This window comes from Caloenas nicobarica, chromosome 4 (genome assembly GCF_036013445.1).
Source record: "Caloenas nicobarica isolate bCalNic1 chromosome 4, bCalNic1.hap1, whole genome shotgun sequence".
NCBI lineage: Eukaryota > Metazoa > Chordata > Aves > Columbiformes > Columbidae > Caloenas > Caloenas nicobarica.
Window position 1 is genome coordinate 45,100,425 of NC_088248.1, and position 22,582 is coordinate 45,123,006.

Sequence of the window (22,582 nt, forward strand, 5' to 3'; positions counted from 1 at the left end):
CATCCTCCCAGCCCTAACCAAAGCTCTAACCTTGTCTTCCCAGGCCCCTGGGCAGTGGGTTGGTAAGACAAAGGTGCAAGTTTCACATGGACTTGTGATGAAAACTGGAATTATGACATCAGGTTAAGAACACAGTAAAGCCCTAGTGTTTGCTTGTCCTTTTCAACAGCCCGCTAGCACATTTCCCTGCAACACAGCCATTTTTGTACCCGTTACTGCTCATCAGTCCAATATACACGGCGCTCGGCTCTGCCATCTGTCAGGTTAGTATCAAACTGGTAATCATACCTGAAGGACACTCTGTGTCCACATATTTTACTTACCTGAATCAATCCATTCGACTTCCAACAGCTTGAAAAACTGCAAGGGGGTAAGTGCTCTCAACTTCTGCCGATGCCAGTGACAGCCCAAAGTGTACAGCACTTCAGTCAATGGCGCGGCTCTTTTCCACCATCACCATGCCACCCTGCAAGATGCTCTAGACCCTTATTTAGATACTCAGCAGCTTCCCTCAGAGACCCAGAGGAATCACGGCTTGCCACCATGTGGTAGATGTTGAAAGCCTCGGGGAATGTTTTTTTTGACTTCTGATTCATTCCACTAATAAGGACTTATTGCTTGAAACTCTGCAAAAAGAGATTTTTCTGACAAGGAAACTGCAAGCTAAACAGCGATCTACCAGGAATGGGGCAAGCACAGTTGAGCCTGTGTTGGGTGGCGGATGGACTTTCACAAGATCCCTTCCATGACGTGACTTCTCAAAGCCCAACCACATAATACCAGCAAAACAGGTGCCACAACTCCCAACTTCTGCACGAGGCCAAACTCAAGTATGCCACCTTTAAGCCCTAGTTCCTCTTTCCACCTCAAGCTGTCTCAAGCACAGGACTTCCCATCCTCTTAGACAGGTACTCCAGAAATTGCAAAGGCTGCTCATGCTAATTGCTCACTCCGAGAGGTTACATTCACCTATCAAACCCATGCCATCTGAGTCTTCTGAAAGATCAAGGAAGAGAGACAAACAAGAGGATTATTAAAAATTTAACTATATACCATATTTATTATCAATCCACAGGATAATCTGATTGCTACATGAGCTCATAAAAGCTATTTCACCTTTACAAAATTAAAAAAAAATGTGCCACAAGGATGTAATAACTGCTGATAACCAAGGACTGAATCTTAAAATTATAAATTTGCTGTAGAAAAGATTAAAAAAAATTATATTCACTTTAGAATTTTACTTTGAATAAAATATTCCCCTGTATAAAAAATAAAAAAGCTTGCTCTGGTTAGAATTAGAGTATTTTTCTTCTTTTTTAAATCTGGGAATTTGCATAATATCTCTGTAATAGGTTTCTTTTTTTTTTTCCTATTGTACCACGCGGCATTCAAGCATAGCAGATTAGAAACAAACATGAGAAAAGCAGTCTTACAACGTATGAAATCCACATGGGAAGTTTTAACTTCCTTTCCTTTCCTCTATTCTTTAAAGACACTTTAGCAAGAATAGCCTTGGAAAAGAATACAGGTGGGGAGGGACCTTCAATGTGCCATTAAGTAGAGCAAGGTAATAAAAGGCCTTTCGTAAGTGCTTTCTTAATAAGGTGCAGAAGCAGACTGCAACGTTGCTAGTACTGCACTATGTACAATATTCACAATAGATTTTTCTTTATTTAAAAATATTCCAGCTAGTTCACATTTTCTCTTCCATTCTGAGGCTTTCAGTTCCATCACAGCCTTGACAGCAAGAAGCGCAGCAGCATCACTTCCCTTGTGGTCAGTTGGTCCTCTTATGAAACACTGGAACCTGCGAGGGGGCCAAAGTTCTTGTTTTCCTAGGTTGCAACCTTGGAAATCCGCCTGGGTTCAGGTGTACATACTGACAGCTGGAGTCCTGAGTTAAAAACACTCCGGCACTGGAGTCGGACACAGCAATGTTTTATATTGCCAAAGCTTCACCTTAGATTTGTCTCGTGTGCGTCAAGGGATGAACCTCTCCTAGAGAAACGTAAAATACAAAACCAAACAAAACAAAGCTAAAAAAACCACACCATCAAAGGCTTAGCAGCTCTTGACTCTCGACTGGGTGATGTCTGACGTTTTCTTGATGACGCTGGCCCGTGTCTCGCGGTCTGGCCGGCTGCTGCTCGTGGAGGCTGTGGACACTACTTGTGACAGGGGGATGTCTGGGAAAGGGGGCCAGGAGCTGTTGTAAGGCAGTGGGCAGCTTTCCTCTTTGATGGTGACTTGGAGGTCAGGCTTGTTGGCTACAAAAGTTGCCATGCTGGGAAGCATATGAGAAGTGTTCCTCATTCCCAGATTGCTGAGATACTGTTTGCCTTCAATGTTTTTCTTCTGCCAATGAAGTCGTCCCTAAAAAAGGAGGAAAGACTATATGAGCGAAAGCAACTTTGCAAAGTGCTCCGAGCAACAAGATGCAACAGAAACATCCACGAACTGCACAGGAGTTCCTCCATCTCTAAAAGCCTGAGCCTCTAGCTGCTGGCTTTGAACGTCTTTGTTCTCAGCCACTTCGCCCTATCTGAAGTCACATGTATAAATCTTGGTGGCTCTCCTGCACACGAGAGGCTCTACCCACTCTTTCGATGGAAAATAAAGGCCTTATGCCCAGTAAGCCGGAGACAAAAATGGACACAGAGGACCAAATACCCAGAGCTTCAAATGGAAGTCTCTCCATTACCAAGAGAGAGCATCCTCTTGCCAACAGGCAGGTGCAGAGACCCAACACCTCTCAAACAGCACTGCCCAAGCTGTCAACAGAGGTGAGGCTGCCAGGAAATTCACTGTCACTTGATGGTGTGTCCCTCATCACAGGGAGTAGGTTCACCAAGGGAAGATGAGCATCCACTCCCTTCCCCATCACACATGCTGGAAAGAGAGTTTTGGGGAATCATTACTGGCAGTCTACACAGGGGCTCCACCTTAACCAGGGCATGAGAGAATAAATCAAGCAGGTCAGCTGTGCCATTATACAGCTGCACAACCTGCAGCTCTCCTAGAAGGAGGACTCAAAGGGCTTTCTGGGGGGCACAGCAGGAGAGAGATTTGCAAAGGCCTTCTAGCAAAAATGCAGCTGGAGCATAGGGCATGTAAGTGCCCTGAGTGAGCTTCCCCTGGCTTTTAAGTACTCGTGGAGATTGGTAGGTCTGGCCACTTGATGGCTGCCCCAAAAGAAAAGGCGAGTGCTGGTTTTGCATAGGTGCAGCTCAGGAAACACTAACGGAGTGGCTATTTCCTCCAGGGATTCCTTCCTTCTTCCTCCAGGGATTCCTTCCTTCCAGCAATACCCAACTGGCTACCTCACATGCCTCAAACATTCAAGTTGCATTTCTATCATACATGTAAGCATTTCCTCCGATTGTATGAGTTCAGGTGCCATTTAAGGAAAACAAAACAAGCATGCTTTCAACCAAGATAAAATATTCACTATCCAGCAATGTCAATATAAAGTGCACACATACACAGAAACACACTTATATTCACGTAAATCCATGGGTTTGCTCCAAATCAAACTAGCTGGCACCGCTGATGGCTCTCCAGAGTATTTTCTCATGCAAATGAATCTCCTTATAGTTTGGACAGATGAGGAACAAAGAACTTGTAGAGATATCCATTCTGCTAAAATCCACCCAAACATCTGCCTAGCTTGAACCATCCTGGTTTGTTTTTCTCCCCCAGCTATTATTAAAATGAATACTCCACTGGTAGACAGAGTTGCAAACACAGAAGGGGGAAGAATACCCCACGACATTGCTCTTGAGACCCTGCTCCAAAGTGCTAATAATCCAGAAAACGCTTACCTCTGCATTTTCTTCATCGCTTGGAACGCTGTCGGTTGTTTCACTTTCTGTCAAACAAAAGAGAAACAAAAATGAAACTCACGCTATTCTATCTACAGTAGCAAAAAATCCAGCTCAAGAGGTTGGATACACTTCCAACAAGTGGAAGCAAAGAGAGTCAAGTCAAACAACTGGAAAACAATGGAGCAGCATGGAGCCCCTGCCGCAGCAATAGCAATCCAAAGGCTAGAAAGCACAGCTGCATTGAACAACTGGGATAAATTGATGTGGTTACCACAGTTAACACGGCTATACCCTGGAAAAGACAGCAACGGAGAGGGAAGAAGTAAGATTTGTGTTTTCTGGGCAGAGGGAAGAGCCTCCTGCAAGTGGGGGATGCCCCCTTTGCCTCTCCCTCTCTTGGCAGTTCCAGGCCTGGCAAACAGCAAAGTTCCGTCCAAATCCTTGTTTTTATCTCCCTGCAAAACCAGCAACAACTCCACCCCAGAGGAGATAAGTGTGTTTTTGTTTCATGAACTGTTATCTCAGCCTGCCGCCTCAAGGGCTTGCTGTCACTTCTGGTGCTTTATTACTGCTGTTATACTTTGTTCTCATTTTGCTTTTGCCACCCGTGCCCAGTCCCGCCCTCTCCGCCCCAGCCTATTTCTCAACCCTTCATCCACCACTCGAGCACACAGAAATGCTGCTTTCTCCCCGCCATGTGCAGCCTTCCTCACCCTCGTCACTTCAACCAGAGTGCAAACACAGGAGTGCAGCTCCAGCAGGATTGCCATTCTCCTTTAGCTGCAACCCTTGCTTGCAGAAGGACCCGAAATCCAGGAATTTTGACTGTGTTTTCAAGCCCACGTGTCTGAATGCGGGTCTCTCAGCATCTGAGGGTCAGGCTCCTGGCCCACAGGCTGGTTCAGAGTGCCGTGCACTTCAGATACATCTGAGACGTGGCACAAACTCCTCTTTTCAGGACCAGGCTGTGCCTTCCTGTTTCCTGGGAGGGTAACTTTACGCATCCATCAGGCTACCAATGGCATTAGGTAGAGGTCTTTCTCCAACCCCCAGACCAGGGCCAAGTAGATAGGGTTCATCCATGCCCTGAGCCAACAGGAGCCCAAAAGTTACAGGGCTGAAGGAACGATGTGATGAGTTACTTGTAGCAGGCAAGGGAGCTCTCAAGTCCCAACTTCCACCTTCTGCTCTGTGCCATGCATTTTAGCCCATGCAGACTCCTTTGCACAGGCCCTGCACCCTTGCAACCATAAACCATGATCCTGCCTTCCCAGAAAGCAGCCTCATGCTCTGCACTGGACATGAGTGCTGAGGGTGCACGGGCTGTGCCTCATGGATCGTGCCCCTGCATGTCTCCAGAGGGACTGGCGGCACCTTGCCCTTCTCTTGAGGCTAAGTTTAGGCAGAGGGCTGTAAAAATACGATCTGAATTGCTCTTTCAGACACCAGGAGCTAAACTGCACCCCAAGTCCTTCCAAAGCAAGGAAGCAGGCAGCTCAGCTACTCCAGACCACTACTTCCAAAGCCAGCACCTCCCCTGTGCCCAGAGTCTCCGCCGTAGCGTGCAGTAAGCAGAGGAGCAGTCCAAAACATTAAAGCTAACTGTGAAGCCCTATGAAGTTAACACTCTCCAGGGCTTCTCACTCCCTGGCCCACATAAAGAGGGATGTACCAATGTGATTAAGCTGGCTAATTAAGCCACACTGTGGGGAGGAGAGGCAGAAATTAATCTGTGCAAAGGAGAAATATCTCTGGACACAGAATCAATAGGAGGAATCCACACAGAGACAAGAAACAGATATTCCTTGACATGAAGAAACATGTGGCAACAAAAAAAGAGTGATGCAGCCGAAAAGGAATTCATCCTTGGTGTTTATACATAACAAAATGCTGAGCAAGAGATAGCACTATAGTTAGCAAAGCCAGGGAAGCTAGCCACTCGGGCATGGAAAGTTAGAGAGGTTATTTCAATCAAGAAGGTTATTTGAATCATTGTCAAACACAAGAGGAGGCTGACAACAGCCTCGGTACTAAAAAAAATGGATTTCATAGACGTCAGTGGAAATATGAGAAAACTCACCAAGGCCAGTCATATCATTTGCCTGAGTAACCTCAGAAAGGAACTAGAGGTGTTTTTGAAATAAAACAGATTTATGTAGGACAGCTGATACCTCAGGCTACTTTTTGTTGTTGTTGTTGTTTCACAGGAGCTAAAGTAACTGTTCCTGCACAGCTGTTATGGTCATACTCCTTCCTGCCATTCTGCGGTAGCACCTGACAGAGCAGGCAGCTCTACCCAGCACAGCCATGAGCACAGGGCCAGGGCTCCTGTGGTTCTCCCGTGTGGGTTTGTGTGGAAGAAGACAAAGCCAGAAATAGTCACAAGAGTGTCCTACAAGTTTCAGGGTTTAACAAAACACAGAGCTCTGTCTTCACTCCTGCCTCAAAGGCAAACACACGCTTTAAAAAAAAAAAGAGGTTCATAGAACAATTCAGGCTGGAAGTGACCTCAGGAGGTCTGTAGCCCAACCTCTTGCTCAAAGCAGGGCCAGCTACAGGGCTGGATCAGGTTGCTCAGGGCCTTATCTAGTCCAGTCAGGTCTTGAAAACCTCAGAGGATGGAGGCAGCCCAACCTTTCTGGGCATCCTGCTCCACTGCCTGACTGTCCTTGTGAAAAAGGTGCCATTTTTTTCTTATATCCAGCTAGACCAAGTTCTCTTGTTTCAATTTATGCCTGCTCTTTCTCATCCCCCCACCATGCACTGCTGTGAAGGGCCTGGCTCTGCCTTCTCAATAGCATCCCTGAAGGAAAGGGCAGCCTGTTACAAGGTCCTCAAAACCATTTCTTCTCCAGGCTGAACAAGCCCCTGTCCCTCATTATCTCCGCAGAGTGCTCCAGCCCTTGGTCATCCTGGTAGCCCTTCCCTGCATTTGCTCCCATTTGTTTGTATCTGTCTTGGACTGGGGGGCTCAAGACTGGACACAATACTCCAGAAGTAGTGTAACCAGTGCTGAGCAGAGGGGGATAATCACTTCCCCCGATCTACTGGCCACGCTCCTGAAAGCTGGTGGCCTTCTCTGTGGCCAGGGTGCTCTGCTGTCTCACGTTCAGCTCACTGCCCATCTGCCTTTCTGCAGAGCTGCTCCTTATCCCATCAGTCCCAGCCTCTCATTGCAAAAGGCTCTTCCAGGCACAAGACCTGGCATCTGCCCTTGCTGAATTCGGTAAGGTCTCTGCTGGCCTGTTCCTGCAGTATCTCCTGGTCTCTCTGGATAGTGGCCCTGCCCTCAAGCATATCGACTGGTGTCCCCTATTTGGTGTCATCTGCAAACTTCCCAAGTGTGTACTCCAACACCTCTTCTGCTCATAAAAAGGACACGTCCTAGGACAGACCCTTGCAGTATTCCACTTCTTATTGGTCTCTACCTAGAGTAACCAGGATCACCAAGAGCTGCCTTGAGATGCACTCAAAAGCACTTCAGCAGCATGAAATCACCTCTGTGTTATCCAAGTTATGGGCTAGCAGGTCCTGATATAGGTTAGGACAGCTGAAGGCCACCAGAATACTCAGACAACACAAGGGGACAGCAGAAGTACTTCAGTCATGCCTCATTTTCCTTATGCAGCCTTGTTGCACTGACTTTGGGAGAGGTAGCTCAAGACTTGCTCATGTGATGGTGCTCCCGTCACCAGACCACCCCTCCCCTATTGTCCAAGCCCAAGCAACCACCATGACTTCCAGACCAAGACACTGACTTCTGTTTGCATTCCAAGAACTTAGATCCTGTAGCTGAGGTTAAAAGAAAGCAGCACTGTCATGTTCACATAGACAGGAAAAGTTTTGCAAGAAGCATTTGGAAAGAGGACAAATGTTTCAAAGGCCCCATCCCCCAGCTGCTGGTAAGTTAAAGCACTCTCACCGCCCTGCCTTACGCTTTGCAAAACCTTTCTAAATGCTTTGGCCCTCACAAACTAAATACATTGGGAAGTATAATGGTTTATCTACTCAAAAGAACATAATACTATTCATCGGGATCCAAAGATATGAATTACTAAATACATGTTTTATAAGAATGTGTCTGGAAGTAATTTCAGCCTAATGAGGCAAAGGCCAGGCCATGTGTAAAATAATAAATTGCGTGGGGAACAATTAATACTGAAGTTTGCCTAAAAAGATGACTTTTGTGTTTCTACCCAGTCTCCTGAAGTTTGCACGTTAGCAACATGCTAAAAAAGGAAGGACAGGTTGGATTTGAAACTTTTTCTGCTTTCAAAGGTGGCTTTGCCCTGTTTCCTACGGAAACAAGGCTTATATGATTGCAGTGACTCTATACAGCATGCTCATGTGTGCATTTGCATCTGTTCTCCCCTAATGCCCTCTGAACACACTGTCAGACTTTAATAAGAGATAAATGAGTGCCAAAGACTCTTAACTTTCTACCAGTTTTACAAATAATGAGGGGCCAGACAAAAAAGAGAAACCATTAGCACCCTGACTCAGGAAAAAGCTTGTTATCTCATCCCTTTTTAGATATCTGAGAACCCAGATGGGAGGCAGACGTTGGAAGCCAGACATCTACAGCTCTGCTGCTTGCAGAACCACTTGTTATCAGTCCCTACGTGGCTGTTCTAGTCTGCAGACTACTTGTAACAAGACAGATCCACTCCCCCAGGGCCTTCAACTTCATGTCTGCATTATATACCACCAGTGCAGCCCTCAGCACTCTGTGCCCACTGTGCTCGGCGCTGAGAAAACATACAGCAGAGAAGACCTTTAATCTTTAGTAAGTCAGGGGCAAGGGGAACACGCTGTATCTGCAGCACATTATTTTTACCACTGAAAATACCCCTCTAATAAAACATAAAAAGACCTTTTTGCATTACATCTGAAAAGGTTCTTTTTCCACTAGTCACAGCCTAAAATCTGCAGCTTGCATTTTCACCCTCAGATCTGCAGAGTTGTTTCCCAAGGTGAAATGAATAAGACTGTGAGTGTTTGAGTTTCATTAAAAATGCAGAAGACAGTCAAACAGCCACTTCTGAACCATTGCCAGCTACTCTGGAAGAGCCTCCTTTCCCCCAGTGTCTTCCAAACATTTCCAAAAAAAGAGCGTAAAGCAATGCCAGGATGCTTACCTGCATAGGACGAGACAGGGGAGATCTGTAGGGGGTACAGCTGGCTCATGCTGAGGGGCTGTTCGTCGCTTTCTGTTGTCACCTCTACTACCTGGCACACATCAGGAGGATTGGCAACTATCACCTGCTCCTCGCTGCTGCCATCAAGGTGCGGCTGTCCTACAACTTGGGAGTCAGAAATAAAAAAGGGATTACTCATAACGCCTCGACTGACCCCACTGGATCTCTAAGAGACTGTCCTTGGAGCTTGCTTGGTATTTGAGTGAGTCTTCAATATTATCTCAGCACTTTCTTCCATGCCCACCACCTACTTTCCATGGGACTTCTAAAGGAAACCTGTGCGATTTATTTAGTTTCCATCACCTTCAAAGACACTTTTTCCACGCTTGTGATGACTGAAAATGCCTAACTCCTGGTGCTCATACATAACATCCTTGAGCCCCCATTGACATACCAGCTGTCCGGAGGCCTTCCCAGAGAAGACCATAACCACACTCCTTCTCCACCCAGAAACAAGTCTCACCAGGACATATGGACCACAGCAATCTCTCCTAATTTGGGAAAGCATCTTAACCCAGCAAGCTGCCAACATCCCATGGCCTCTGGATGCTCTCATGTAAATTAGGCATTAGAAGACCAGAACTGGCCTGAAAAAAGCTGGCCACATGGTCATGTAGAACACAGTGGAACTCTGATTCATACATGACATGAATCTGCAAAAAAATTCTCCTCCAATTAGATGCTTATTCTCACTGATCCTTGGAACACCAGTGATGGTGTGTAGAAAAGCACGGTTGTACCTGTAGTCTGTAATCCCCACGGTCTATGACTGAAAGTGACAGTCTGATTAGTTATTAACGGAGGGTCTTCCTATTCCCCCAGGCACATGATATTTAACAACACAGGAACATAATTTATTTCTACAAAGTGAAGGCACCATGGATGCTTTGCAAGCGTCCTGAAATGGTATGCAGACATTAAGTGTGCTACACAACATTCTCTTGAAACAGGAGAATAAATAGAGGCACCAAGTAGTTATTGAGCAAAGCAGAACTACGGTGAAAGCCAGAATCTCACTTCTCTGGAGCTGCTTCAGACAATTCCCTCTGTGTTGTACAACTCCCCTATTGATCCCAGCAGTATGAACACATGACAACCGCATTAATCCAGCATGGAGCTGAAAGCCACTAGCTGGATCAGAAGTGCGCACAGGGATGGAGCTGTCTCAGAGGATGGCTAACCTGAATCCACAGCTGTCTGAGAGAAAAGGAAGGACTATAGATATTCTTTCATTGGAACATAAAGCTTCAAAAGGAACTATCTTCATACAAATTCTGTACAAACATGGTGCTGTGTTTTTAGAAATTCAGACAGCATATTTTTTTCTAGAACCATGACGGGAAAAAAATATAGGCAATGAAAGAGTAGATCTTGAAATTCTTCTGTTAAGTGACCTAAGTACTCTAATTATTAATTTTTAAAAAGGCAAAAGATAGCATCTGTTCCTGGGTGAATAAAGATAAATATACATGAATGCACATGTATATACACACGATCCATTCCTGCCTTCATTTTGCTTTGTGAAATGCCAGGTATTCACTGGAAAATCCCCCAAACCTGGATGTGTATTTTATGAGACAATCCCAGCATAAAGAAAATTACATAAATACTGGATAGTCTGTTTTTTAGAAGTTGAATCACTACAATTATTATAATTTTTTTCCAGATATTTAGTTTCCACTGTATTTCCACATTTCTTGTTTCTGCAACAACGCATTTTTTTATTGAGTGGGGCATGGAGGAAAAGCGCACACACACAGAGTTAATTTTATCTGGGAGAAACCAATATTGTGCAATGCTGTCAGGGTATGAGCAGGCCATCTGCACTGTTTTATCTCTTCCCTCAATACCTGACAAATTCTTACCCATCCCAAAAGATAACTTGCACAGCAAAAATTACTGCTCACTTGGGCAATACGCCATCACTTTCCTGTGAGCTGTATGTATGTCAGAAACACCGCAGGTGCTGTTTGTCCTTCCTCCCCTCCAGCTGACTTTCCTGCTTTCTGCAGAACAGATTCATTTTACCCTTTTCCCCCTGTTTACATTAAAATCCTGCTTGCAGTCCTAAATAAGGACTTCTCTCTCCAGTCTGAATAAGCAGCACACTTCACAAGCCATTAATTAAACACTGGATGACAGTTACCCACTCAAGCCTTGCTGTCCTACCCTGAAAATGGATTCTGTGAGTCCAGAGAAAAACAAAAGCCCTTAAGGTACAAATTCAGTTCTGTTCCTCTGAACCTCTTGCTTGGTTTCCACGACAGACCTCTGACCATTCTTAGATGCCGAGGTTGCCACTATGGGTCCTGTCGTGTAAATTACCAAGATCTTCTAAGGTGCAACCTGTGTTCATCTCACTATAAAACCAAACAGGAGCTCAGGATACACTGTACTGTATAAAACTGAGATGTCTGCAGCAAAATGACTCTCTGATGTTAGTGCATTTTGGGGAACACCACATACATTCCAAAGACTGCTCTTAATTGATCTCTGTTTGACTTTAAGGCTGTAAAATAAAGCAAAAGTGTACAAAGCTTCTTCCCTGTGACTGCATATTGGCCTTGGCATGTTGCAGATTTGTTTATGGGTCAGTCAGTAAATAGGAAGCACTAACATTAATAGCACTACAGTGCTATTCCTTCAAGTTACAAAACCCTCTGTGATCATAGGAGCAACAATCATGTTCTAACGCTCTTACAAAGCAACAGCTGATTAAATGATCTGCCATAAAGAGAGGAAAACTACTCACAAACTCCTCAGCCACAAAAATACTTGAGTGGAATGACTATGCAAAGTCCTGCAACCTAAGACATGGGTATAAAAAAAGTCATTGCACATAATTTCTGCCATCTCTCCAACCAGAAGACTTAACACATTTTTCAAACGCTTTTTTTGACATACATACAAGTGGAATTCTAGAGAAAATGGTATATAGGTCACATTTCCAGGAGTTTTCACTGCAGCAACAACCTCAGCCAAAAAAGAGCTGTCAAAAATCAGCCCAATTATTCTACCGACAACCAATTATTCACATGCTGAGATGACAGTTAATTTCTAATGTACCAGTTTCTAAATGCAGTCTTCGCTGATCCTTGTTTTTAGCTCGATGATGTTAAGAACTAACTCTGCTACTGAACCAAGTTCCTCCATTTCATCTGCAGGTTTAAACTCCCAAATAAAATGGCAGCCTATACAAACCCCTGCTTTGAGCCATGGGAAACCACCATCCAGTTGCAGTTCAACTCCCATGTGACACTGGCTACAGTCTCCTCATAGATGAGGGCTACCTTGTGGAGTAAGTTCCTGTCAGGAAAAGCCACCTGAGCACCTCTGTTTTGCCCTCGGGGGAACCACCACAGTCCTGCTCGCTGTCTCTGCAAGGTGGTGGGGCTGACCTGCAACCAGCACCTCACATGGCTTGGGCTACAGAAAAAGGTGTTGACCCAATTGTAACCACGGTGTTCTCCAAAGTGCAAAGCGCTGATGGAAAGCTGAGTTTGGCAGTGTCAAAAGCAGTTTTGAAGTCACGTGTGTGCTTAGCATATAAGAAAAGCATAAGAGTACTTACCTACAAAGTTCACTGTACTGTCAACTTCATTTTTTATACTGGAGGACAGGAAATAGTCAGAAGTGACATCATTTAGCCCATTAATCCCAAAAGATGATTCAACTGGCTCTTGCTAGAATGAAAACAGTACATTTGGGTCAGACTTGATCTATTTTAGAAGCCTGGACTCAGTTCATCTCTTTGTTCTGAGATGGTAATAAATCATATTGCTTCTGCCTGCCATATACTCCCTGCTAGACGGTCTTAGACTGAACATGTTGGTTCTCTGAGAAGAAGCCAGAGGTTACTCCATTTCTAAATCTTCTGCTTTGAAACAAAAGTTATTTTTAATTTTCAGATTCAGAGTGAGCCTTCAGAGAACAAGAAATTAGTGTGCTATTTACTACAACAGATTAACATTTGGAACAAACAAGGAAGAAACACTGCTTTAAAATCATACTCTATTTAATATTCACCCTCATTCCCTTTCAAACATGCTGTATCTCTTAGTGCTTTCTGAAAGGAAGCCTTAGCTTCTGTATAGCAATTACTAAATTCTAGACTTAATTTTTCACTGCAGCAAGCCTGAAAGCAAACTAAAGTGTTTACACTAAATACAGTCTTCTAGATCACATCATAAACACCACCTGTTCTACACAGACTGAGCTTTCCACAAGACACATCTCTCTAGGTCTGATACACTTGAGCGGGAATCTAAAAAACTCCCTGCAGAACAGACACCAAAAAGTTTAATTCCATAAACTTAGGATTTCTTTAAAATGCTATAAGCACATTTCAAGGATTAACTATAGGTCCAACCTTCTCCCTGGTATTTGCTCCCTTAGGCGGTTCTTAGCTACAAACTCTAAAGTCTTCTGTTCTTACTCTGTGCTGGCCATGCCAGCCCTGCAAGGGAAGTTCTGCCTCGCTGCTGACCCAGAGACACCCACAGAGAGGTGCAGAGCTGCCAGCTGCACCTGACGCCATGCCATGTCCATTTTTACTGCTCTAACACATTTTGGCAAGGGCATGGCAAATGTAAGCTTCAAGACTTGTGCAACCAGCCCTTCACAGTACTAACCGTATTAACTGTTGCCATGGGACACAAAACTGGGGACTGCGTGACAGGTCTTTCCTAGACGCCACGTGCTGTGATTGTGATCCACTCAAAAAGATCTGTCACTTCGACACAAATCTGCACCTTCCCAGCCATCAAGCAAGGCAAGCACGCACCCTGTCCCAAGGCCCCTCTGCACATCAGAAGGGTGCAAAGTCAGTGTTAAGGGCAACCAGGCCTTTGATGAGCTGCATCGGTTGTGTCAACCCGCAGGTCAAAGACCTGGAGAGCCAGGAAAGATAAAATTAGCTGCTATTGATCCATTGAGGATCGTGACTGCAGAGACAGGTTAGGGCTGCACACTGGAGCCCCGAGCCCCTGGTGTTGTGCAATGCCCCAGCAAACACAGCAGCCCCCATTGGAACGCTCAGCACGCAGCATCTTGCTCAGCTTTACTGAGGCTTTGTTACTGAGAAGTTTATTCAGTAGCACCTTTGGAGCTGCAGAAACAAATATGCATCTTGGAACTTGGCTGATGGTGCTAGATCTATAAAGGGACTCGGACCCTGGAACAGTTTGTGTTATATCACCTAAATTTGCAGCGTCTGGACCTCTAGCCTAAGCTAAATGCACAGGGAAAGGTGGCATATTTCAAAAGTGTCTCAAAGGGGAGCTGCATATGTAGCTGAAAGGATGTATCTAGAATAAGGTAGAAATTAAGCCTCAGGCAGGAAATTCAGTCATTTGTTTCAAAGGAAAGAGCCTGTTTCTATCTGGGCTACTCAGGCACTTAGGGCTTCTTCTCATTGCTGAGAATTAATTTTTTAATGGAGAGACCCCGTTTGCCCAAAAGCCCAGTGGTAGGAGCACTACCTGCACGGTGAGAAACCTGCTCGCAGCCTCCCTTGCCTAATGCAGAGCAGGGATGTATTAAGGGCCAGGTCTCTCACATCCACTAGGACAAGTGGGGAGTGCCCTGAGCACCCTGCTGAAGCTCAGCAAGGTGTGACAGGGCTCTTCACCCCCACCAACAGCCACCTTGGGTACCCAAAGGGTCTGGCAGTGGCAACAGGGGGGAGCTCAATATGAGACACTGCTCCGCTGAAGTCCCTTTGCAGATCTGTACTTGGCTCCTCAGCTCTCCCTCTGCTGATGTTACCCCACTGGATTCAACAGGGAGATCATGGAGCAGCCTCCCACTCACTTCCACTACAGAGACGTTTTCAGGGTAACTGCAAGGCATTCAATGCAAAACACACAACTGGGATCTCAGGGATCCACATCACTGAGCACAGCAATTTTAAGCAGCTTTCAACGTTCGAAAATGCACATTTGCATTAATTCATCCACCATCTTTCTTTGCTATCATTGCCTTCAACATTCAATAGTCAGTCTAGCATTAGCTGAGCATGGAAGGAGCATCTTTTTAAAAATCCAGGTATATCAGAAAGCCAACTTGTGTACACATTTGTCAGGGGAAACAGACAGGAATACTACCTGGCCCTAGCTCAAAGCCTGCAAGAACTAAGTGGCCATACCACAGTTGGTGGCTGGCGAGCATGTGCTCGTAGTAGTTGTGACAGGGAGCTGTTAGGTGCTGGAGGCAGCGCCAGCTCAGCTCACTGCTCCCGTACTGCCTAACGCTTGTGCAGCTCAGGGCAACTGAGCTGGAGGAAAGTGCTCCCAAAAGCTGGGAGCATCACTCCACCAGCACCTACTCCCAGGCATCACTGGGACTCCCTCAGAAATGACTGCTTGGGAGATTAATCTCAATGGAGTGGACGAGATTGTTCAAGCGCCTCTACAGCTGTTCGGACATTTAATATTCTGACTAAAAGAAAGATTATGAAGGAGGGGAATGGCAATGTGCTGCTGCCAGCTTTGGCAGGTGTCACATGCTGCTCCGCTCTGACAAAAGTTTACTGGCTCCCTCTGAACACAGGCTACCATCAGAGCCACGTTACAATGAGCACACGTGTCTGTGTGATCTAGATAGGATGGTTAAAATGTGGTTCCTTTAAGACAATTTAAAAATCACAGTATTGACATGTAACTCCTCAAGTCACAACTGCTGGGAGAGCATCTGCCTTCCAAACCTGATCTCAATGGAGGAGTTTTCCCAGGCCTCTGGGTTCACTTGGCCTAGAGCATCTCCTGGCGAGCGGGTGCAGGACCTGTGCCCAGAAGTGAGTGGCACAGCCCACCACAAGCAAGCAGCAGGGCACCAAACCCTGCAGGTATGCAGTACTGACCACTTCAAAGAGGTGCTCGGCAGAGGTGTGGAAGCCAGGGAACATCATGCTTGGTAGGGAAAAGCAGTTTGGGTCCATGCTCTGAATAGGCAGAAATTTCAGGCAGCTGAATTACGAAACACAAGCAGAATGTAGCTCTGACAAAACTTCCCCCCCTTGCCTAAACGAAAACGTATTTCCAATGCCTTACACACAGAAATTAATTGTTCCAAAAGGTAGCTCTATTGTTCAGAAGCATTCCTTCCGTAATTACTGTATTTCTACTTACACAGACAAATGGCAAATGTATTGCCAAGGCTGCCAGTTTTCCAACCTCCAGGCGTTGCAACACAAGGGCTGTGTCAACTGATGACGTCAGTCATGGCTCTAACAGCCTTCATATTTAAAAAAAAAACCCCAAACATCCAATGTAACTGTAACTACTTAACCAAACCACAAGCGTGAGAGACTTGCAAATACCCACCGCAACATATTATTGAGGCTATTAAAAAAATTGCAACAGATTGTTTTCACAAGCTCTTGCACTATTAAACAGCCACTTCTTACCTTAATTTGTTTGAACTTGTCATCCTTCTCAGACTTCGTTTTTTTTCCTGTAACAACAGAAGGAAGATTTCTTAAAGTCCTGTGTGCCATGAGTTATCCTTCACACTTTCTATATTCAGTAAGAAATAGACCCAAACCACGCCTCAAAATGGCAACACCTCCTAGGAAAGGGAGAACACATTTTGCTCGATTTTAAACCCCCCTTAAAGCATGGGCAGTCAAAAAATCACCTTGAACACTTTCACTTTGTGTTTTATTTTTAAAGGGCAACAAGAAAAGAATGGTGATGGGACTGAGGAAAACAATTGCAGTCAAAAAAAATCAAGGTGAAAAATATGGAAGAGTGACAAACTAAGCAACAAAGTTTATTAAAAAAAGAAGGAAGGGGGAGAAAATACTCAAATAAAAAAAAAAAATAGGTCTCATCACATTTGTTACACTTTTACTGTAGCTACAGGAAAAGGGAGAATGTTCGTTGATTCAACATGTGAGATAACAATAAACTTCAATAAATATTTTTGTAAATAGTCACAACTTGGGGGGGGACGGAATATGTATTATAATTCATGCAAAAGCAGTTTACGTAGTCAGCACATGATCCTCACAAAATCTCATGTGCCTTGGCATTCCCCAGTGTTGCTGCACTGCTCTGACCTGATGAGACCATGATGTAGAAGCTCAGACTTGCCGGTGCAAGCTCAGCTCTACCCCACTGTTTGCACAGATGTGTCCCAGGAATTTCTTCCATCTCTACTGCAAGACAGCACTGAGCATTAGAACTGTTTGCAGCCAAATTCTTTTGCTCGCATACATAAATTTAGCCACGTGCCACACAGAAAGGGCATGTGAGAATATATACAGGGCCCAAAATATGTCAGGGTTTTATAGTAACTGGACTTGCTGCAGAATCCTCTCCTGCTACAGCCGCCATGTCCAGAATCCCAGCTTGCATTACAAACTTTTCTAGTTCTTACATCTACAAGAGGAATCTACCACAATGGAACAGGTTACGTTTCAGGAAAACACACCTGAAGGTACAAAATACACCACAGACAAGAGATCAGAAACAGTTTCAAAGCTCTAGTCGTAGTTTTTGCAGATTGATCTCCTTTTCACAGTATGGTTCTGTCCCAAAAATGCCAGAGTTCATAATTTTGAATCACACGGACCTTAAACTGAAGATGTGCCTTTCACTTCTCAACTGAAGAAAATAGCAAACTGAGCTACAGGTGAACTAAATTGGATTTTAGAGGAACACTGTGCATTCGGATTGCAGGTTATCTTTTCATCCAAAAATCCTAGATACCAGAGGATACCAGAGGACTAAGGATGCCATTGTTCTACTCCATAAACCAGTAATGAAGCCATAAAGAAGCCAATGTTTCTGCTCCATAAGAAACCAAATACTCATGAGACCGACCTGGTGGTTATGTCCTCTCCTGCCATGTGGGAGACCTAATCCCTAAATCTGGGGATTTAAAAAGCTTCCCATTTCACCACTATCATGCTGTGGGGACTGGGTTTTGACGGCCTAATGTAGCTAGTAACTAATGAAGTGGTTTCACAGCATGATCTTCTAAGCAGAGAGCATACTGCTACCACTCAGCTCAATAGAGTGCCAGTTTACTTCTACTCTTGCTTGAAAAACGATAGTAAAGTGTCTGCTGCTGTATTCTGAATGAGCCCTACTGAATTAAATGCACTGATCTCTAATATCCCTCATCATCATCTTTGACTGAAGGAGACCCAGTTCTCTTGTGACAGGTAGGGAATAAGCAGATATGGATTTATGCTGGCTTCGGTCACGAGCATACCTCAAGGGGATTGTGATTTTTAGAGGTGGTGCCACAAATAAATGTATACATGCTCTCCTCCACGGTATTTAACTCAGCACTCTCATTAACACCTCCTTTGGGAAATATTTTTTCCTGATTCAAGTCACGGGTGCTCATCACTCCGCAAGTCTTTAGCTATTTATGCTGTATCACTGTCCTATACCAAATTTTGGCCATTTGGCAGGAGTTACTTGCATACTCAGAACTTAAACAAGCAAGGCACCTGGGATGAGGATCTGAACACAACTCCATCAGCTTTAACAGATCTAACACAATTCACATGGATCACCAGCTTAGGGATATCTCATCTTGGTGATCCTCTCTCCAAGCAGCTTGTAGTCTTCACTGAATGTAGCCCATTTTTCACATAGATAGATGTTCTTGTGTTCTGGGGAACATCTGGATAGAAACATCCAGCTTCACATCAAGAGAAATAGAACTGGCACATTTTGCAGGCCTCAATAACAATGCCCCCAACACCATTTTCACATTGACAAGTTCTCCCCTCTACCTTTTTTGGAAGGTCTTTCAGACAATGGCAGCATCCGATACACCCTGAAGGCATTGTTTCCTTTCTTTATACTTTTGTCCTTCACTTCTTCTATGTCAGGCAGAGAGTTCATAGCACAACGGAAGTTTGCCTTCCATGTCTTTGGATCTGGTTTATCTACTCCTGACTGGTATTTTCCTAAGCAAGAAAAGAAAGTTAGGCACATATGATGTGTAACTGAAAACTTAAGGTGAATTAATAACAGCGTAGGCTAACTTCAAGCTATCAGCCTTTGGTTCCCATGACAAGCATTCAAACAATAGCTGAGGTTGCAAGACAGAGTGTTGTGATCTCATTCCCATGTGTCCTAGAACACATGATGAGCAGTTTCTGCTCAAGAAAGACCCAGGGCATTGCAGCTCAGCTGTGACTCCACAACCATGTGGAAAAGCTTGCACAGCACTTACCTTTATTATGTCTGGCTCAAATCCATACAAAGGCATAAAAAGCCTAAGGGCCCAAGTCTACAAAGTGCTGAGCATGCTCTACTCCCGACAATTTTGAACCCAATCTTGTTAACATTTAAATCAATTAAGTTTTACTGTGTTCCTCAATGCAAATGAGTTGTGGCGCTTCAATGAAGCTGGAGAGTATCACAGACCTTGAAAAAAGCACTTAGCTTCCCACAAATCTAGAAACTTAAATTCAGTCTCTGTGTTAGTAAAAGCAAAGACAAGAAAGAAGGAAAACATAACTTTAAAAGGGAAAACAATGTGAAAATCTGTCCTGCAGAAAGAGAGTTCCAATACCTGTATGAATTGCCCAGTTTCTAAATAAGGGAGCATCTTTTTCAACATCCCACCCATGTCTTGCAGCATGCATCCAGGGAATCTGAAAAATCTTCTTCTCCTGGAAGGGAAAACAAACAGGAAATGCCAACACTGATTGATTTGAAGAATCTTCTGATGACATTAAGTCACTTATTTAAAAACACAGTTCCAGCATCTGCAAGAGTTTTGCTTTCTTCTAAACCAATGCTGCTGTCACTGAACTCAATAGGAAACCATTCATGGGCATCGCCAAAAGCAGAATACGGCCCTAAGCATACGAAATACTCAGATGCCCCTTCACGGACGAGAAGCCTGGCAGCTTCCCAAGCTGACACATGGATAAAACATGCAGTGCTACACATTTCTAAGCATTAAAACAAAGGCCAGTTTTGGCAGCACAGACATTTTTACGATTAGAGAAATTAGATATGAAACTAAACAATCACAGGAACAGAGTAAATTCAATGAATTTAGAATTCAACCAGAAAAATAACTAGTACGGTAAAGGAAAGGGATCTCTGAAACTTATATGCCAAGCAAACAGGACATATGAATGTATCAACTGTAGACATCTCTCCAGTGGGGATAAAAACCACAGGACATCCATGTAACAGGGTGGGATTGAAGACAGTCGAACACACTTTAGTTTAAAAACTTCAGGCCAAAGAGAAGCGTATTTAAAGCAATCCAAAGGAAGGCGCTTTTTAAAAGTTATTTTTTAACACATAACATGTAGTTAAACCAGGGCATGCTTTATGGGGTGAAACTGTGAAGTAGTTTATTCCATGCCACTTGGTTTTTTTTCCCCTGTTGGGGGGGAATACATCTTATCTGGCTTCACATACAGCCATCTTGCACTATAAACAGTGCCACTACAGGTTTAGATCCATTTCGTAGTCTGTGAAGAGAAAAGCACTTCCAGGGCAAAACGCACCCTCTCCTGAGGTGGCCACCTGAGCTACGTTAACTGAAGTGCATCCTAAAAGAGCCTTTTTTTCTCCATTGACTACAAAGAACTCCAGACAAGCAGCTCTCATTTAAAAAACTGCATTGCAGATAACTGTGGTTGGGTGAGATGAATCCCTTGCCCTTTCCCCTTCCTCCAACAGCCAGTTTTGTTCCTTGTCTGTCTGGTGGTTAATATTTCACTAATGTCAAGGTTAGGTTTATTTCCCTTCCTTTCCATGTGATCTTTTCTTTTTTGAGCCTGCGTTTTGTATCGTCCTTCAACTCTTCAATCGTTTCTCTCATTTACATTCACTTGTTTGGAATTGCATTCTTCTCTTCTTGCTTGGCTTCACCTTTTCTTTAATTTGGTCAAAGCACAGATTTAACACGTTCCTCAGTCCCCTTCAAGCCCTCACACTCTCATTCTTCCTCTTAATCTATTCCCATCACTTCTCTAATGTGCCTTTTGACTCCTTACTCTTCCCCCTCTATATAGTTAAATCATCCTACAGAAATGCTGTCCTCTTTCCCTGAGTAGAGGTGATCTAAGGAAAGTCCCAACCCCACTATCCTGTGCTTCACAGCACTACTGGATTCAGAGCTAGAATAAACTTCCTTGCCTTTATTCTCCCATATACTATAATAAGCATGGGAAAAAAAAATCATACTTCCATAGAAAACAATTTCTATCAACAGGACCTTTAAGAACTGGCTGGATTGAAAAGTCTTCTCATGCTTCGTGGTGGGCAGAAGTTTGAACAATGCTACACAACGCTACAGAGGTTATACCATGGATTTCATATTCCACATGATAATTCAAAATGTTCTATAAGAACTAGCTGACCAAACGACTCCAGATATAGCATCCTGTCATCGTCATACAGCTTCAAAGCAAGGTGCAAGGACACTCTCAACAGCAGTCTAAGTGTTCATTACAGTGTTTCTGCTCATTACAGAAAGTTCTTCCCAACCCCAAATGTCTGGAAGCACATGGACTTACAGCAAATTACAATATAAATAACAAAATCATAGAATCCACATGTATTAAAACTTTATAATACATATATAATTTTACATACCTATATAGAAACTACAGATTTTCTCATCAACTATCAAAGATCTAATCTCTCAAATCCCGCAAGGCTGCTCATTGTAGCAATACCATGTGCTTGTGTGTCCTGCTCTAGCTTACCTAGATGTTTTCTATTTAAATACTAATTTTTTATTTCAAACATTATCAAACATTTACCTATATCCTTCTTCAGTCGATGCTTCCTAATAATGACCTTAATAGGAAAAGGCTCATGAGTGCTTCCTCTTAGACTTGGAAAACCATGTGCTCTCTGGTGCAGCACCACATCACTGGACATTTGTGTAGGAGTCTTGTGTTTCTATTAAAAAAATAGCCCCACCTAAAGTCAAAAGCACAACCCACAAAACTTTTGCCACGTAACAGGAATTGCTACCAAACTCCAGTGGGGACATCGGAAGGGAAAAGGTGTCTCATTCTTAGAAATAGGCAAGAAAATAGTATTAAACACTTCCAATCCTAGCATTGCAAAATGCTCCAAGCAGGTGAATGAGCATGAGATCACATACTAGCTAGAAAGTCACAGGACAATTTTTAAATAGCGGCATCCGTCTGGAGGGTAATATTCCAAGCATCCATCAAAGCAACAGGTTGCCTCTCAACTGCTGTTACAGCTACTCTGAATGTTTCCACTCTAATCTCCTTTTCCAGATCCACGAGGGACACTGACCTCTCATTAACCCCCTCCTCATACCACCTCTGCCCTCTACTGAACTATATAATTTCCATCACAGCTCCCGGTTTTGTCTCTCTAGGAAGGAAAATAAATTTCTTTTCTCCCTCATGCCATTCAGCAGGATAACATTTTTACCAGGGAGGTACACAAGTGTTTATTTTTTAAGCCCTATAGAGCAAGGGTCTATTCTGTAAAGGAACACAAAGCAGGAGCTATAATGTGATCACCTGACAGTAGGGGAAGGAATTAGGTAAATCAGCTGTACCTGATTTGTTGTTTTTAA

The 22,582-nt window shown here is 44.0% G+C and overlaps 1 protein-coding gene across 4 annotated transcripts in view; it reads right to left on the reverse strand.

The window, feature by feature from the left end:
- Window positions 1-1,058: 1,058 nt before the first annotated feature.
- IRF2 (interferon regulatory factor 2) overlaps window positions 1,059-22,582 on the reverse strand; it is a 43,122-nt gene continuing 21,598 nt past the window's right edge. For all 4 annotated transcript variants that reach the window (XM_065633939.1, XM_065633938.1, XM_065633936.1 and 1 more), the window contains 7 exons: window positions 19,565-19,664; window positions 18,777-18,953; window positions 16,431-16,477; window positions 12,597-12,708; window positions 8,966-9,130; window positions 3,825-3,871; window positions 1,059-2,376 (listed from right to left, as the gene is read on the reverse strand). In XM_065633939.1, coding sequence (XP_065490011.1) covers window positions 2,065-2,376; window positions 3,825-3,871; window positions 8,966-9,130; window positions 12,597-12,708; window positions 16,431-16,477; window positions 18,777-18,953; window positions 19,565-19,664 — 960 coding nt within the window. In that variant the 3' untranslated portion in view covers window positions 1,059-2,064. The remainder of the gene's footprint in view (window positions 2,377-3,824; window positions 3,872-8,965; window positions 9,131-12,596; window positions 12,709-16,430; window positions 16,478-18,776; window positions 18,954-19,564; window positions 19,665-22,582) is intronic.